The 19276-nt window shown below is 39.8% G+C and overlaps 1 protein-coding gene across 4 annotated transcripts in view; it reads right to left on the reverse strand.

Moving 5' to 3' along the window:
* TEX15 (testis expressed 15, meiosis and synapsis associated) overlaps window positions 1-19276 on the reverse strand; it is a 94644-nt gene that overhangs the window by 20606 nt on the left and 54762 nt on the right. For all 4 annotated transcript variants that reach the window (XM_048849012.2, XM_048849008.2, XM_048849009.2 and 1 more), the window contains exon 7: window positions 1341-9286. In XM_048849012.2, coding sequence (XP_048704969.2) covers window positions 1341-9286 — 7946 coding nt within the window. The remainder of the gene's footprint in view (window positions 1-1340; window positions 9287-19276) is intronic.

The raw sequence follows: 19276 nt of genomic DNA on the forward strand, positions 1-19276 counted from the left end.
AGAAGAGAGGGAAAAGAGCTGGAAGATAAAGTGAGATCTCTACTGCACAGACAACAAATACATATAACCATTCTCGAAGATGAACCCCCAACTTGTACCACTACTGGAGGCAGAATTTCTGGGGGCCCAAATGAGGAATGGGGCTTAGAATTGCAGCTCCCAGCAACAACTGATTGCTTTCCAATTCTACAACAGGTGCACACAGCCCATTCATTAAGAATAAAGTAGCAGCTGAACAGCAAACACAAGATACAGCTACTGTCTCTCAAAGGTAGAGACCAAGTGCGAGAGGTTGAGGGCAGAGCTAGACCACAACAGACTGACCTACAGTATAACAATGGTGCTGCATACTTCCTGTTTTCAACTCCCTGTCTTTGGGGTTTATAGATAAGGTCACAACATATTTTTAAAGATTTGATTTAAAGTATGCTATTAATAGGCACCTAGAGGTTTACAGACATCAGGTGGTAAAGAAATACCATTTTTATGATTTATTGTTCACATTCGGATTTTCCACAGGTCTTATGCAAGAGAAATATGAACACTGATATAAATATTAAAAAGTACTTTAGACACACAAAACAATAGTTGGATACCATTAAAATTAAGAGGATAAATTTTTTTAAATGGTATAAGAACGACTGAAGGATTTGAAAACATGCCTTATCGTGACAGACTCAAAACCACAATCTATTTCGCCTTCCAAAGAAGAGAGAGCATTCCATAAATGGCAATCAAGGAGCTTAGCTGATCATCCCCACTTCCAGTGACACTAGGAAAGCAGGCATGTGAGATGCACTAGGAGTGGGATTTGTTTGCATTTGAGGCTGTAAATAAAGCTCAGGTGTTTATTTTGGTTTGTGCTCTAGTTTTTGAACTCTTGGCTTTGCCAAGACAGGGGATCATCATATTGGACTCTGTGCTTTGAGAGAATCCTCAGCTAGCCTAGCAGGCTGATGCTGATTCAGCATTCTACAAGTGGTAAATTCAGATTTTTTAAAATTGACTCTCCCTTATCTAGTAAAAAAAAAAATCTTATTTTGAGGGTGAAAGAAAAACAGCATTAGAGATTTCTTAGCCCAAAAACACTGTTACAAACTAATGACCTTTCCTCATTGGCAAAGACAGACCCGTCAGTTCTTTAAGATCAGTTTAAGCCTTGGGAATAATATAGATGAGAGAGTTTACTTTTTTGCTCTAAATTCAAACCTGGAATCATTCATCTCCACAAAGCACAATCTGATGCACACCTCTGCCCTTAACTCAGTATCCGTATGTAACTAGCACTACAATTCTCTTTTAAAGATAACGCATTTTGAAGTATTAAGGAATGATCTTACCTTTTGTTTTTTGCAGATGGAAGGAGAAGAGCTTTCTGTATACTCAGGAGTGTCTCCATGTGAGGACACAAAACTAGGTCTTTTTTGCTGGGGCGGAGAACTAGCTTTGATGACATACACTGCATCTTGAGTTTCACAGACACTTTTTTTAGTTTTAGTCAGATGCATTTTCATGTCTCCCTTTCTTTTCAACTGGCAGGTCTTTCTCCAATTATTTAGCATCTGATATATCAGAAGAGAGAGGACGGATTTACCTTTTTTGGCACAAGCAAACTTCATAAGCTCAATGGTTTTCATGATTTTCATAATATGAGCCATTTTTCCTAAATCTTTCCTGGCAGCCAACATCAAATTTTCAAGCAACAAAGAAAACTGGTTGTAGTTGTAGTCTAATTCAGTCACAGTATTCCCATAGTTTACAGATATGGTATAAGGTACACACTCAACATACGTGAAGATAGAAGGCTTCGAATTTTGTATTAATTCTCTTGTTTCTGAAAGTTCTGAAAGTTCTCTGGTGAGAAGATGAAGTGCATAAGAGCTGTTTATGGTTTCTGCATAGTTGCAAATAATGTCCAGTTCACTCTTAAGATCAGAGATGGCAGACTCAACAGTTTTACAAAGGTTGTCCATTGAATTATCCTTCAGAAATGAAAAGGAAGACATTTTCTTTTGGCAATGTACCAATTCAGGAAGAAGCGATAAATCAAACCACAACAAGCTTCGAAATCTTTGTTCATCTATTTTTCTTGCTATTGAATTTTTAAGGAAGTGAACTGTTTCATACATCATTAGTACTTCAATGTAAGTCTCAACAGCTTCAGGCTTTAAAATTATAGCATTAATGCCATCATTTTTCATTGTGTCTAGCACATTTTGCTCTGTGATCAAGATTTTATTGACATCCTCCTCCTGCAAAATCTGAAAATACATTTTTAAGCTTTCTAAATGTTCTGTACATCTGAGCATTAGCTGCTGTAACTTCTTGAGGTCTGCAAACTGAGCTTCATCTAATATTTCTCCAACACAGCAAATATCAGGATGTGAAAGCAAAACATTGAGGAAGTCAGAGTTTTCATCTCCATGTTTGCCTTTGTTTTCCCAATATTTTGACTTTTCTGTATCATTTTTCTTCTCAGTAATGTTGTTAGATTTTTCAGTTCTAAACTCTTCTGCCACATATTCATAAACTTCATACAGCCTGGAGAGAGCATCTTGGTTTATTTGGCACAGAAGTTGTTTTTTCTTATCGGGAGAGGCTTTATTTAACAACAGATGTCTGTCTTTCCATACAAGACTTTTAGCAGCATCAAAAAATATATGCTCAAGGCCAAAGAGTGAAGCTTTCATATTCATTGATTCACAGGCCTTTATAAAGCTTATCTTTGTGGAGATAATTTCCATTATAACCCACAGATGGTCCTCTTTTTCTGCATAGGAGTGAGCATCTGGAAGGTTCCTATATGTATTTATCAGTTCCACAGCACTTTTCCTTACAGTTTCCAAATCTTCTAAAGTATCTCCAAAGTTAACTCCACAAGTAAAAGGCACAGAGAGGAAAAAATCTAAGCAATCAGAATTCTGTTGTACCACAGCTTCACACTCATCAATCTCTCGTCTGAATTTCAAGAATGCATAATAAGATTTGTTTTCCCACCTTGTTTTTTCAAAGAGCTCTAATAACTGTCTATGGTAGCTCTGAAGCTCACGAAAAACATTGTACTTCAGCCTTCTTTGGAAAGCTGGAAAGAAACTGGATTGTTGTTGATACCCTGATGGCCTACCAAGCAGTTCCCCGTACAGTGAACCATCATACCAAAGCAAACTTCGGAAAGTTGGCTCCCTTTCTAGAAAGCACTTTTTGTTTTCAATGAACTGAATTGTTTCCATTATCATTTGGAGTTCCACCAGCGAATCTACAGCATGTGATTTTAACTTCGATTTACAGTTAGTCCATAGCTTTCTTTCAACCAGTAACTCTCGAGAAACCAAGATGTGCTTAAATGAGCTCCCTTGCTTTTCCTCAAAAGCTTTAACAAATGAAGGAAGAAGGTTATCACAAACTGTAATCTGTTCCTGTAACATTTTCAGAGATGATGTTTCATCTGCTTTTTGTAAAATATTTGATATTTCAGTTATGAAAGCAAGAGATTTCAGTTCTGTCCCAACTCCTCTATGCTTGTTTTTACTATTGAGGCCCTTACATTTGTTAGGACCATCACCTGAGAGATTATCTGCATTCAGTTTAGCCATATGGGCTGTAAGATGCTGATGTGTTTTGCTTGGTGAGGCATCATAAACCCCGGTAATGTTTGGAATACCTTGTTTTGCCATAATTCCTGATGTCAACTCTGAGTTAATTTGGCGATCTTTGTTAGTGCTTTCTTTCCAATCTTCATTTCTTTTGGCAAATTTCTTATCAATTGGCTTCCTTAAGACAGGTGCAGTGAAAGCACTGCTGCTGTTTGAAGAACTCTGAATGCATCTGGATTCCTTATTACACCTAGAGTGACCTTCTCTGTGTGTTATGCTCTTTTGTTCCAAAACGACCTTAGCAGAGGATCTCCCAGGTACATCTTTTAGCAAATACAGATTTACAGGTGATTTCACTTTGCTTTCCACTAGCCCCGTTTCCTTTATTTTTGGAAATGTATTCTGTCCAACTTCCTGTGAAATGTATTGATTTGAAAACGGGGTCAGAGCATTGTATACTAATGACTCAGAAGATACATTCTTTAAATAGTTCTCTGTCTCTATATTATTTTCTCTCTTATATACATTTTTTGCCAGTGGTTCCAATTTGATAGTCTCGGTAACATGTGCCTCCTTTTCAGCTACTTTACTGCAATTATTCAGACAACGCATGTCTGAATTTGAAGTTTCTTTTCTGTCATAGCCTCTATCTTGCAGCTGTCCGCTGAGAGGTACTGTTGGTGTTTCAAAAGAATGGGTTTCTAAAATTCTCTCAGATGAAATGTTTGCGCTTATTTTCAAAGATGCAGCTTTAGCACTAATAATTTCGTGATCTAATGGAACTTGAGATACACTGGTCTCATGTTTTCCTCCTGCTGCAGGCATCTGCCTCATTGAGCCTGAAGAAAAGTTTCCAATACCAACACTCTGATTTGTGGAAATACCCCCACTGCCAGCAGAAAACATAGTCTCTTTTTCAGTAGAAAGAATATTGTCCAGGTTTTTGTGAGTGGCGGAGAGTGTGGAAACATCTTGCTTGTTGGTGTTTGCATTTAAACAGCTCTCTGCAGCTGTTTTTAATAGTGATGTATGTATGACAGCATTCATCTTTACATTAGTCTTACAAGCTCCATCTTTTCTTTTGTCTGTACAAAATTCTACAGAATCATCCTTTTCGACAGGCAAGCTCAAAGGTCTTGAGATATTTTTGTTGTTAAATGTATTTGCTTCAGAGATATGGTCTTGTCCTGTTACACTGCCACATTTTCCAGCAGTCCCTTGAATATGAATTTTAGATGAAACATTTACAAAAACCTTGTGCTCCTTATTAGTTAGTTCCATATCTTCTAGCCCAATGGTGTCTAAACCTAGAGAGTTTTCAGAGTCTGTTTGAAGTTTCGTTATTCTTCTCGTATCTCTCACATTGTCACCCTCAAAAGCCAAATATGCCTTGCATGTAGCAGCCGAAAACTGACTACAAGTTACTGAAGAAGCCACAGGTAAGTCAGATTTACAATGATGCATCTGACTTATAATATCTTTCAACACAACCGGTGCACAACCTGTAGTGGACCTTGCGTGCATGTCTTCCTCTGAAACCATTTCTCTCATTTTATCCCCTTTATTTTTAAACCTTTGTTTTATTGGCATACATGTAACTGTGTCACTTGCTTTCTTAAACGCTACAGTTCGTTTATTTTCCTTCATGTTATACTTTCTTTTCTGAGAAAAGTGAGCAGAAGAATACTTCCCAGTTGTCAAGAAACTATGACCTTCAAGATCACAGCTTTCCCATAAGTCGTTACATATTATTTCATAACATTTTGGTAAGGGACCCTTTTGTCTTTTCTCTCCAACTTTAGTTACAATTTTTAGAGATTTGAGAACTCTCCTCTGAGCTTTCCTTAAGTGAAACATAGCACCATCTATTTTTTTGGATAGACGCTTACTTTTGCATAAGGATGCTTCACTACAAAGAGTATTTAGAACATTTTTAATGTGTTTTTCAGACTGTGCAAGTGTTTTCATTCGTCCCTCAAACAATAAAGAAAACATTTCAGATGAATAGTGTTCTCTCTTTTTACCACAAAGTTTTGAATTTCTGTATATAGGTGAATGTGTTGAAGCTTTCTGAGGCCTCATTTTATTTGTTAGAGATTTATTATGTGGATGCTTTCTCTTAACTTTTGATTGCACACCTTTTTTACTCTTACATTCATTACTATTATCTTTTGGTTTTGTACCGTAAAAGCTACTTACTTTATTCAATACATCAGAAACAGTAACAGGTGCAGTGAAAGTTTTGCTTTCTTTTTCAGGCATATGACTGTCTGCCTCATGAACACAGATAGGTAGGCATGTTTGCATTTTATTTGTAAGATCCAAATTCTGTATATATTCTTCACTTCTTTGCTCTCCTGACAATTCCATATTGACTTCTAATCCTGGAGATTCAATTGCACATCTCCACATCTCTCTTGCAATTCCAATGTTGGGGGGGCTGAATCCTGATTTAAGTATGTTGGTTACTGTAATTTGTAAGTCAGGCCACACAGTTGTACTTAAAGATTCTGTTTTATCTTCCTTTGTGCAAGATTTTTTCCCTGACGAACAATGATCTTCACTTTTCTCTAATATCTTCTGGCTAGCGTTTCCAGATAAACTTTCCCAGTCTATACGATCTGTCAAGTACTGATACAGTGAATCAACCTCCTCATCAGATCCACCTTCATGACTATGTGGATTTTGTGGTACTGAGAGAGATTCCTCATGCTGCTCCAGAGAAATTTCAATCTCACTTTCAAATTCCAAGTCCTGGAGAAAAATATCCTCACATTTCTCCTCCATCGTCTGTTTAAATATTTCCTGCACACTATTTTCATGGCAAGATGAGTTTTTCTCAGAAACATGTGTTTCCTGAGGTTTGGAACATCCCCTTTCTTCGTGTTCCACATTTCCAGAAGGCATGGATATGGTGGTGATTAGCATAACAGTATTCTGCTCCTCCCATTGATGAGCCTCTGACAGTGCTATAGATCTGCAAAACTCTGCTGTGGCAGACAGCTCTTCTGATTCTCTTTTGTTATCTGGAATCATTCCCTTTTCCTTTACAGAAGTGGTAATATTTTCTGTTTCCATCAAATATGCTCCTGTTAATGCACATCCTTCTTCAAAAATTAAGTTTAAATCAGAAGCTGATCTTTTTAAATCCAGAATATGAGGAGTGTCACAAACTTCCAGCCAGACTCCTGGGACGTTGCTAAATTCTTTTTCAAGTTGGCATGTGTGCATTTGATTGAAATCATGAACATTTATATCGGTCCCCATTTCCTGATTACAGATCCAACTCTGCTCTTCATCTAAAAATGCAGCTCCAGAAGCATCACTCTCTTTGCTATCCCTGCAGAAATATTTGTCTAATGACACTGGCTCATTTTCTCCAAGGAAACATAAGCATTCTTTATTGAAGCAACCTCTCAATACTTTGTCTGTTCTGCAGATAGCATGAGACAAATATATCTGGTCATTCACTGTTTCTTTGATGGAAGAATTGTCTTTTACTTCTTTTATAGCATCTTCTCTTTTACCTACACAATTTTTGTTTGTAATTTCAGTTGCTGAATATATTAATTTATGGGCCTTTATAGGGCCTTCATCAACATTGGCTTTTTCAGAAAGCAAAGTGTCTTGAAGCTTACTTTGGTGAAAGTTTTCTTCACCAACCATTTGATCACTAGGAACAGATTCACAAGCAACGTGATGACAGACACACTTGTCCTCTTCCACTTTGGCATATTGTTTTCTCATAGCATGTTTAAAAAGATGCATTTTTCCATGGACACCACTGTCTAAAGTATAATCCTGTGTATCAAAACCCTCACTATTAACTTCATATTCACTGTTTGAGGTCAAAGTATTTTCAGCATATGTTAAGTAAGAATCTGTTGAACTGTTTCCTATTGCAGAAGTATAATTATTTTCTTGTAACTGGTTATGCGTTTTCCCAGTATATTCTGTCTTGCCTTCATGAGATTTAATATTTTCAGGATGTTGGATGCCTATGTTCATGCCTTTATCATCATGCAAAGACTGTTCAGGAGTATGTATTTGATTATCCTCAAGTACTATTAAATTAATAGATTGTGATTCCTTACATTTCTGCCCTCCTTTCACTGAGGCATATTTATCCCATTTAGAATGGTTCAGTTGTGCTGAACCCTGCCCTTTATCATGTTTCTTAAGTGGGTAAAGACCATTACACACTCGATGGGAAATCTTAGATTTTTTATCTGCATTATTTTTGTTCTGTGCTACTGACATTTTGCCCTGCCTCCACGCATGAGACAGAGATGAGTGTGACCTTTGTTTTTCTCTTTTTTTGAGGTCCTCTGGAGGTGCTTTCTTTGAATTTTTGTTTTGACAATCTACAGAGAAGAAAGAGAAAATATTCCCTACCACTGACGGTGTATGGTGATTGGAACCCTTTTGAGATCTGGAATACTGGCAGCTGCTTGAATCTGCAATGCTGTGAGGCATGGCTTCAGAGTGTGTGTTGCAGGCAAAGTTAGCAGGTAGCACTGATGCAACTGACTTTCCAACTGACACAGAGGAGCACTTTTGATCAGGAGGAGGATCATTATGCCTTAACTTTTTAGTGAAACTTAAGTTCTTTTTGCTATCGTGAACAGGTAAATGCTTTATATTGTTCTTATGAAGATTGGAACTTTTTTCTTTGTAGCAGTGGTCTGCTTTGTCTTTCATGGACAAACTCTCCTGCAAGTCTATCTCAGGTTTTGTATCCCCAAATGGAAAAGATGAACATTTCCTCAGTTGTTCTCCCACAGTAATCTGGTGCGTTTTCAAGTCTTTTCTATCACAGAGACGGTTTTCATTTGTTGTGATGTGCTTTTCTTCAATAACAGTTTTTGAAGCAGCATGTGTGTGAATACCCTGCAATGCAAATGGCTCCACTATTCCTTTACGAAGTTTTGTTACGCTACCAGCCACTTGCTTGTTTTCCACAGTGCGTTCTTTGTCTGTATTCACTGTGGATTTAAACTCTTTTATGAAAGCTGTCTCTTTCCGTGATGCTTGCTCCTCATGTCTCTGTCTAAGTTGACCTTGTTTTGGGTCATTAAGCAGAGGAGGTTCTCCAGGTGAAGGTATATTTAAAGTGGCTGATATTTTCATTTCTGAGTTGAGATATTCCAGCCCATTCTCAGATGCTGAATTCTCATGAAAAACTGCCTCAGTGTTTTGTTTTCCTGAGTTTCCTTCTCTTTTCTTTAGTCTTGGATCCATGATGAGTCTTGAAGTAATTACAGTACTTGAGCCACTACTACTGTGGGCAGCAGAAACTGTGGTAAAATTATCATCTGAAATAATGCATTTTAGATTCACCTTGTGGTCACTACTAATGCTTCCACTGGTATCTACACCAGCCACAAGTGGCAGACGTGACTCATTTTCTTGCACTTGTGATGAATCCCACCTTCCAGATATGTTATGTTCCACTTGGGTATCATTGGCTTCAGCTACCGAACCATTCCTGTTCAGTGTATTTTCACAGGAGGAAGAAACTTTTGGGCCAGAAGTATTCTCCTCTGAATTTACTTCACTGCAAGAAGAGCTCTCCTCAGGTCTGAAAGCAAGAAAATCTACAGATTTCCTGAAATGCTCATAGATTATTGTAGCCTGAGCACCTTTACCGATCCTTTTGGCTACTGTACAGTTTTTCCATGAGCCTCGTCTTCCTGTGAAAGAAAGAAGAGAAAAGTGACAATACTCCACAGTTAAGGCTGCAAGAACAATGTTGACCCATTTCTAACTTAAAAAAAGCCCAAACACTTTTAATCTGAATTTATTTCATGTTCTGCCTAAAGTATAGGAGAATTCAAAATGGTTATCAGTGAAGGGGGTGGCTTTTTAACACCTAAATAAAGACATGCCTTTTCTCATCCGGGCCCTTGTCATCTTACATCTTTATTACTGCAGCATTCTTTCCTTGGGCCTTGATAAAAGCTTCGCATTTATCCACTCAAAACACTGCTGTGCAAAGTCATTTCCCTTGTTCCTCGTTTTGATCATGTCAACACTTTTTTTGCATCCCTCCATTGGCTCCTTCTTTTCCATCACATCAAACACAAATTCCTTGTCTTCACTTCATGGCCCATCCCCACCTTACTTCCCTCTCATTTGCTAACAGTGAATCCACTAACATCTCTCCTCTGTCCATGATACTAGCCTCCATCACCCACTTGTTATATTTGAAACAAGCACCTTTGCGCTTTCTTCTGTTCTGCCAATCACACATGAGAGGAACCCCCCCATAAACATAGAATCACAGAAATGTAGGGCTCCAGACCCTCTGTACTGGGAGAGAACCAACTATACCTAACATTATTCCTGACTGGTGTTTGTCTAACCTGTTCTTTAAAACCTCCAATGATGGGGATTCAACAACCTCCCTTGGAAGCCTGCTCCAGAACTTAATTACCCGTAAAGTCAGAAGTTTCCTAACATTTAACTTAATTCTTCCTTGCTCCAGATTAAGCCCATTACTTCTTGTCCGACCTTCAGTGGATGTGGAGAACAATTGATCACAGTCCTATTTATGACCGCCCTTAACATATTTGAAGACTTACCAGGTCCCCTCCTCAGCCTTCTTTTCTCAAAACAAAACATGCCCAGTTTTTTAACCTTTCCTCATAGAGCAGGTTTTCTAAACCTTGTATCATTTTTGTTGCTCTCCTCTGGACTTCCCCAGTTTGTCCACATCTTTCTTTAAGAGTGTTACCCAGAACCAAACACACTACTCCAGCTGAGGCCTCACCAGTGCTGAGCAGAGCGGGACAATTACCTCCCATATCATACATATTTGTTAATACATCCAGAATATTAGCCTTTTTTGCAACTGCATCCCATTGTTCGCTTATATTCAATTTGTGATCCATGATAACCCCCAGATCCTTTTCAGCAGTACTACTGCCGTACCAGTTATTCACCATTTTATATTTGTACATTTGGTTTTTCCATCATAAATGCAGTACTTTGCATTTATCTTTATTGAATTTTATCTTGTTTGATTTCGGACTGATTCTCCAATTTGTTTAGGTCATTTTGAATTCTAAAGTACATTTTGTCCTCCAAAATGCTTGCCACCTCTCCCAGTTTGGTGTCATCCACAAATTTTATAAATATAATCTTCACTCCATAATCCAAGTCATTAATGAAAATATTGAGTAGTACCAGGTCCAGGACAGACCCTTGTACCACCCCACTAGATATGCCCTCCAGTTGACAGTGAACCACTGATAATTACTCTTTGAGTATAATCTTTCAACCAGTTATGGGCCCACTGTGACCCAAAGCACCCCTGTATTCACATCCTACACACTACGGTGTACATAATCTGTGTACAAAATATGCCTTGTGAGGTATCATTTGAAAAATTACTTCCTGGTCAATAATACCATGGTGAAATGTATGGAGAAAAATTATACATAAAGTTATGAAATCCCTCTGTATGACATTATTAGCACATGTTCAAAACCAGACTCCCCTGCCTAGGCAAAAGTTGTTAAACAGGCCTATCCTAAACAAAGGAATGTGTGTTTACCTCAGTTTACATGGCAGTAGTAAACAGGATCATCAAGACAGCAAGGGGATGAGATGGCAGGAAACAGAACAATTTGCATTTCAGTGAACACAAGTGAAAGAGCACAGAACTTCCTTCATCACAAGACTCCATGTTGCCTTCCTCACAGCTTGAATAGACTTTACTTTGAGGGGTAATGTTCATTTTAAAAATCCATTAAAAAATTTCAATGGACTACAAAAAGAAAGGCAAAGTGCGTGAGGTATATCTGTTATTGGACCAACTTCGGCTGGTGAGAGCGACAAGCTTTCGAGCCACACAGAGCTCTCCTTCAGTTGTGGGAAAGGTACTTCAAGCATCACAGCTAAATGCAAGGTAGAACAGATTGTTTAGCATAAGAAGTTAGCACATATTCTAAGGGACCATTGAAGGTGCAGTGAATACAGAGCCAGAAGAGTACCCAGAAGTCACCTACTACAGGACAGGCCCAACAAAGAAAATAACAGAACGCCACTAGCCATCACCTTCAGCCCCCAACTAAAACCTCTCCAACACATCATCAAGGATCTACAACCTATCCTGAAGGACGACCCATCACTCTCACAGATCTTGGGAGACAGGCCAGTCCTTGCTTACAGACAGCCCCCCAACCTGAAGCAAATACTCACCAGCAACCACACACCACACAACAGAACCACTAACCCAGGAACCTATCCTTGCAACAAAGCCCGATGCCAACTGTGTCCACATATCTATTCAGGGGACACCATCATAGGGCCTAATCACATCAGCCACACTATCAGAGGCTCGTTAACCTGCACATCTACCAATGTGATATATGCCATCATGTGCCAGCAATGCCCCTCTGCCATGTACATTGGTCAAACTGGACAGTCTCTATGTAAAAGAATAAATGGACACAAATCAGACATCAAGAATTATAAAATTCAAAAACCAGTCGGAGAACACTTCAATCTCTCTGGTCACTCGATTACAGACCTAAAAGTTGCAATTCTTCGACAAAAAAACTTCAAAAACAGACTCCAATGAGAGACTGCTGAATTGGAATTAATTTGCAAGCTGGATACAATTAACTTAGGCTTGAATAGAGACTGGGAGTGGATGGGTCATTACACAAAGTAAAAGTATTTCCCCATGTTTATTCCCCCCCTCCAGCCCCACTGTTCCTCAGACATTCTTGTCAACTGCTGGAAATGGCCCACCTTTATTATCACTACAAAAGTTTCCCCCCTCCCCCGCTCTCCTGCTGGTAATAGCTCACCTTAAGTGATCACTCTCGTTACAGTGTGTATGGTAACAACCATTGTTTCATGTTCTCTGTGTATATAAATCTCCCCACTCTATTTTCCACTGAATGCATCCGATGAAGTGAGCTGTAGCTCACAAAAGCTTATGCTCAGATAAATTTGTTAGTCTCTAAGGTGCCACAAGTACTCCTTTTCTTTTTCCCAATAGAGTGGAGTATCTTTCCCAATACCTTTCCCAGACCTAAAGAAGAGCTCTGTGGCTCAGAAGCTTGTCTCTCTCACCAACTGAAGTTGGTCCACTAAAAGATATTACCTTACGCACCTTGTCTCTCTAATATCCTGGGACTGGCACAGCTACAACTACGCTGAATACAAAAGAAAGGGGCAGAGATCCCGAGTTCTCTCTTTCACCTAAGATGGCAAAGCACCTTTGGGCCTCAGCGAGAGATCCTGACCAAGGAGAGGGTCAGCCACTGTCTTGCTGGAAAATGATGGATGAGAAAGGCCATCTGAAACAAAGCCTTGAACCAAAACTTGCTAAATTAAGTTTTAGACTTTTAGATGTGTGTTTTCACTTTAATTTGCTTGTAAGCCTTTCTAAACTTTATCTCTTATACTTGAACTCATTTAAAATTTTATCTTCTTTTGTTAATAAACTTGTTCTATTATTAATCTAAACCAACAGTGCTATATGTTTGTATTGAAGTGAATATCAGCCCTAGTTGTTCTCTCTTGCCACAGGGGGCAGGACAAGAGGCAATGACTTAAAACTACAGCATAGCAGATTTAGATTAAATCTCAGGAAAAAACTCCTAACTGTAAGAACAGTAGGACAATGAAACAGACTGTCTAGGGAAGTCGTGGCAGCTCCTTCACCGGAGGTTTTCAAAAGGAGGCTGGAGCCATCTGTCTTGGATGGTTTAGAGCCAACAAATCCTGCATCTTGGCAGGGGGTTAGATTAGATGATGCTTGTGGTTCCTTCTAACCCTGTGGTTCTATGGTTCTAATTACTCCCACAGTTAAAAATGTACACCTTATTTCCAGTCTGAATTTATCTAGCTTCAACTTCCAGCACTTGGATCATGTTATAGCTTTCTCTGCTAGACCGAAGAACCCATTATTAAATATTGTTCCCATGCAGCTATAAGAAAAGGAGTACTTGTGGCACCTTAGAGACTAACAAATTTATTTGAGCATAAGCTTTCGTGAGCTACAGCTCACTTCATCGGATGCATTCAGTGGAAAATAGAGTGGGGAGATTTATATACATAGAGAACATGAAACAATGGTTGTTACCATACACACTGTAACGAGAGTGATCACTTAAGGTGAGCTATTACCAGTAGAAGAGCGGGGCGGGGGGGGGAACCTTTTGTAGTGATAATCAAAGTGGGCCATTTCCAGCAGTTGACAAGAACATCTGAGGAACAGTGGGGGCTGAAGAGGGGGAATAAACATGGGGAAATACTTTTACTTTGTGTAATGACCCATCCACTCCCAGTCTCTATTCAAGCCTAAGTTAACTATATCCAGTTTGCAAATTAATTCCAATTCAGCAGTCTCTCATTGGAGTCTGTTTTTGAAGTTTTTTTGTTGAAGAATTGCAACTTTTAGGTCTGTAATTGAGTGACCAAAGAGACTGAAGTGTTCTCCAACTGGTTTTTGAGTGTTATAATTCTTGATGTCTGATTTGTATCCATTTATTCTTTTACGTAGAGACTGTCCAGTTTGACCAATGTACATGGCAGAGGGGCATTGCTGGCACATGATGGCATATATCACATTGGTAGATGTGCAGGTTAACGAGCCTCTGATAGTGTGGCTGATGTGATTAGGCCCTATGATGGTGTCCCCTGAATAGATATGTGGACACAGTTGGCAACGGGCTTTGTTGCAAGGATAGGTTCCTGGGTTAGTGGTTCTGTTGTGTGGTGTGTGGTTGCTGGTGAGTATTTGCTTCAGGTTGGGGGGCTGTCTGTAAGCAAGGACTGGCCTGTCTCCCAAGATCTGTGAGTGATGGGTCGTCCTTCAGGATAGGTTGTAGATCCTTGATGATGTGTTGGAGAGGTTTTAGTTGGGGGCTGAAGGTGATGGCTAGTGGCGTTCTGTTATTTTCTTTGTTGGGCCTGTTCTGTAGTAGGTGATTTCCGGGTACTCTTCTGGCTCTGTCAATCTGTTTCTTCACTTCAGCAGGTGGGTATTGTAGTTGTAAGAATGCTTGATAGAGATCTTGTAGGTGGTTGTCTCTGTCTGAGGGGTGGGAGCAAATGCGGTTGTATCTTAGAGCTTGGCTGTAGACAATGGATCGTGTGGTGTGGTCTGGATGGAAGCTGGAGGCATGCAGGTAGGAATAGCGGTCAGTAGGTTTCCGGTATAGGGTGGTGTTTATGTGACCATCACTTATTAGCATCGTAGTGTCCAGGAAGTGGATCTCTTGTGTGGACTGGTCCAGGCTGAGGTTGATGGTGGGATGGAAATTGTTGAAATCATGGTGGAATTCCTCAAGGGCTTCTTTTCCATGGGTCCAGATGATGAAGATGTCATCAATGTAGCACAAGTAGAGTGGGGGCATTAGGGGACGAGAGCTGAGGAAGCGTTGTTCTAAGTCAGCCATAAAAATGTTGGCATACTGTGGGGCCATGCGGGTACCCATAGCACTGCTGCTGATTTGAAGGTATACATTGTCCCCAAATGTGAAATAGTTATGGGTGAGGACAAAGTCTCAAAGTTCAGTCACCAGGTTTGCCGTGCCATTATCAGGGATACTGTTCCTGATGGTTTGTAGTCCATCTTTGTGTGGAATGTTGGTGTAGAGGGCTTCTACATCCATAGTGGCTAGGATGGTGTTTTCAGGAACATCACCGATGGATTATAGTTTCCTCAGGAAGTCAGTGGTGTCTCGAAGATAGCTGGGAGTGCTGGTAGCATAGGGCCTGAGGAGGGAGTCTACATAGCCAGACAATTCTGCTGTCAGGGTGCCAATGCCTGAGATGATGGGGCGTCCAGGATTTCCAGGTTTATGGATCTTGGGTAGTAGATAGAATACCCCAGGTCGGATTCCAGGGGTGTGTGTGTGCGGATTTGTTCTTGTGCTTTTTCAGGGAGTTTCTTGAGCAAATGCTGTAGTTTCTTTTGGTAACTCTCAGTGGGATCAGAGGGTAATGGCTTGTAGAAAGTGGTGTTGGAGACCTGCCTAGCAGCCTCTTGTTCATATTCCGACCTATTCATGATGACGACAGCACCTCCTTTGTCAACCTTTTTGATTATGATGTCAGAGTTGTTTCTGAGGCTGTGGATGGCATTGTGTTCTGCACGGCTGAGGTTATGGGGCAAGTGATGCTGCTTTTCCACAATTTCAGCCTGTGCACATCAGCAGAAGAACTCTATGTAGAAGTCCAGTCTGTTGTTTCGACCTTCAGGAGGCATCCACCCAGAATCCTTCTTTTTGTAGTCTTGGTAGGAAGGTCTCTGTGGGTTAGTATGTTGTTCAGAGGTGTGTTGGAAATATTCCTTGAGTTGGAGACGTCGAAATAGGATTCTAGGTCACCACAGCACTGTATCATGTTCGTGGGGGTGGAGGGGCAGAAGGAGAGGCCCCGAGATAGGACAGATTCTTGTGCTGGGCTAAGAGTATAGTTGGATAGATTAACAATATTGCTGGATGGGTTAAGGGAACCACTGTTGTGGCCCCTTGTGGCATGTAGTAGTTTAGATAGTTTAGTGTCCTTTTTCTTTTGTAGAGAAGCAAAGTGTGTGTTGTAAATGGCTTGTCTAGTTTTTGTAAAGTCCAGCCATGAGGAAGTTTGTGTGGAAGGTTGTTTTTTTATGAGAGTATCCACATTTGAGAGCATTCTCTACAGCAACACCCTCTACAGCAAACAGGGAAAGATTAAGAATGAGCTCTCAAAACTGGATACTCTCATAAAAAAACAACCTTCCACACAAACTTCCTCATTTGCTTTGCGCCCTGTTTACCAAGTGATCCAGATCGCTCTGTGTCAGTGACCTGTCCTCTTCATTATTAACCACTCCCACAATTTTTAGGTCATCTGCAAACTTATCAGTGATGATATTATGTTTTCTCCCAGGCCACTGATAAAAATGTTAAACAGTATAAGATCAAGAACCAATCACTGTGGGACCCTACAAGAAACTCGCCCATTTCATGATGATTCCCCATTTATAATTATATTTTGTGACCTATCAGTTAGCCAGGTTTTAATCTATTTAATGTGTGCCACATAAATTTTATATCATTCTACTTTCTTAATCAAAATGTCATGTGGTAGCAAGTCAAATGCCTTACAGAAGTCAAGTATAATTACATCAACTCTATTACCTTTATCACCAAATTTATAATCTCATCCAAAAAAAAAAGATGTCAAATTAGTTTGACACAATCTATTTTCCATAAACTCATGTTGATTGTGAAATCCTTATGATCCTCCTTTAATTCTTTATTAATCAAGTCTCATATCAGCTACTCCATTATCTTGCCCGGAATTGATGTCAGACTGACAACTCTGTGATTGCCTATGTCATTCCATTTACCCTTCCATTTTAAACATTGGCATAGCATAAGCTTTCTTCCAGTCTTCTGGAATTTCACCAGTGTTCCAAAGCTTCTTGAAAATCAACATTAATGGTCCAGTAAACTCCTCATTCAGCTCTTTATTATAAAGCTTGGATGTAAGTTATCTGCAGCGGCTTATTTAAAAATGTCTAACTTTAGTAGCTACTGTTTAACATCCTTCAGGAGATTTTTTGAGGGAGACTCATTGAACAAATTGCAACTCAGTTTAAGATGCATACCACAGGTTACGAGCGGATGGAAGCTAGTTCTGTACATTCACACTTTCCTCGCCTATTTTATTATAACCCTTCATACAGTATCTCTGCTATTGGGGCAAAAGCCACCGCAGCACATGCCACTGAAAACAACCTTACTGCATCTCTCCACCTCAGTGATGCACCATCAAATCCCATCTGAAAACCTCTCTTTTCTCCTGTTCCTCTAGTATCCCAATTTCTCTCACCCTGTTTATTTATTAACTCTACACATTATTTAACTCTGCAGGGCATTCTGGAATATAGTTTGTATGAAAGAAGCTATCCAAAATACAAATCCTACTGGATAATGATTATATTGTTCTCATGTCCAAAACCGCGGTCCAGAGTTACTCCTCTTATTCCTCTTTAAAGTAGAGTCAGAGTTTTCTGTAAATGACAGTCCCCTGACTCAGCAAAAAACACTCCATCCCTGCCAAATCACAGAAAAAAACCCTTCTGTTTTGCAAAATGTCAGATAGCAGTTCTGCTTCCGCTTCTATCTACAGCCAAACATTTCTTACTGGGGGCAAAGCAAAATTGTTGAGCTGAACAGAGGGGCACTACTAAGGAAGCTAAAACTCTTGTTAAGATTGTAAAGTGACCTAACAAATGTGAAAAAGCATAAAGTGAACAACATTAACACAATATGGTGCACACTCAGCAAAGAGATTTCAGAGGGGTATTAAGTACATCAGCAATTTTAAAACGTTTTTCTTTCTACTGGTCTGTGAAGGCCAGACTAACCACAGGCCACAGATTACACCTACTCACAATGATGCTCCAGAAGGTCCTGCTCTGACAGTGACAAACCCACCATCAGTGGAGAGCACTGGAGAAGGAGTTCCCTACAGAAGTATGGTAGTCCCCAGATTAAAAAAACAGTGATAATATTCTTACTTCATGTTCCATAAGGCAGTGGTTCTCCACAAGGGGTACGTGTACCCCTGAAGGAATGCAAAGGTCTTCCAGGGGGCATATCAATTCATCTAGATATTTGCCTAGTTTTACAGCAGGCTACATAAAAAGCACTAGTAAAGTCAGTACAAACTAATGTTTTATACAATGACTTGTTTATACTGCTCTATATACTATACACAGAAATGTAAGTACAGTATTTATATTCCAATTGGTTTATTTTATTATTTTATGGTAAAAGTGAGAAAGTCCGCAATTTTTCAATAATAGTGTGCTGTGACACTTTTGGTTTTTTATGTCTGATTTTGTAAGCATGTAGTTTTAAGTGAGTGGAAACTTGGGGTACGCAAGACAAACCAGACTCCTGAAAGGGATATAATAGTCTGGGAAGATTGAGAGCTACTGCCATAAGTAAGTATAAAATAAAAATATTAAAAATTTAAAAGAATACCATTGGCCCAATTCCCACTTACATCAGTTAAATAACATTGTAATTCTATTGACTTTAATGGAGCTACTCCTGATTTACACGTATACGTATGTTATTTAAGAATCAAATCCAAGCTATTAACCACATACACTTTGTTACGTTTATCCCTGCAGGTTGCTCTGGCCTCCATTACTCTTCAAGAGTCACCACCATAGCACGTAGAGTACTGCTGCAGCCAGTCCCCAGAGCACCACAAGACAATGGGAACACATCCTGACTCCCTGCATCCTGCAATGGCTCCCTATCAATTGCTAGATCTAAATCAAAACCCTGAGCTTTAAGGGTTTTTGGAATCTGCCTCTCCCTGGGATCACTTTGCTCTCTCCATTACAATGACCTGGTTGCACTCAACTAGACCAATGGAGTTCACAGAATCATAGAATATCAAGGTTGGAAGGGACCTCAGGAGGTCATCTAGTCCAACCCCCTGCTCAAAGCAGGACCAATCCCCAATTTTTGCCCCAGATCCCTAAATGGCCCCCTCAAGGATTGAACTCACAACCCTGGGTTTAGCAGGCCAATGCTCAAACCACTGAGCTATCCCTCCCCCCAAGTTATTAGTGATAAGCTTGATATGTGGAAGCGGTGGTCAGAGACACCCAAGCAGCCAGCCCATTGTGGTAGAACTCCCACCAGACATAG

This window comes from Caretta caretta, chromosome 4 (genome assembly GCF_965140235.1).
Source record: "Caretta caretta isolate rCarCar2 chromosome 4, rCarCar1.hap1, whole genome shotgun sequence".
NCBI classification, from domain to species: Eukaryota; Metazoa; Chordata; order Testudines; family Cheloniidae; genus Caretta; species Caretta caretta.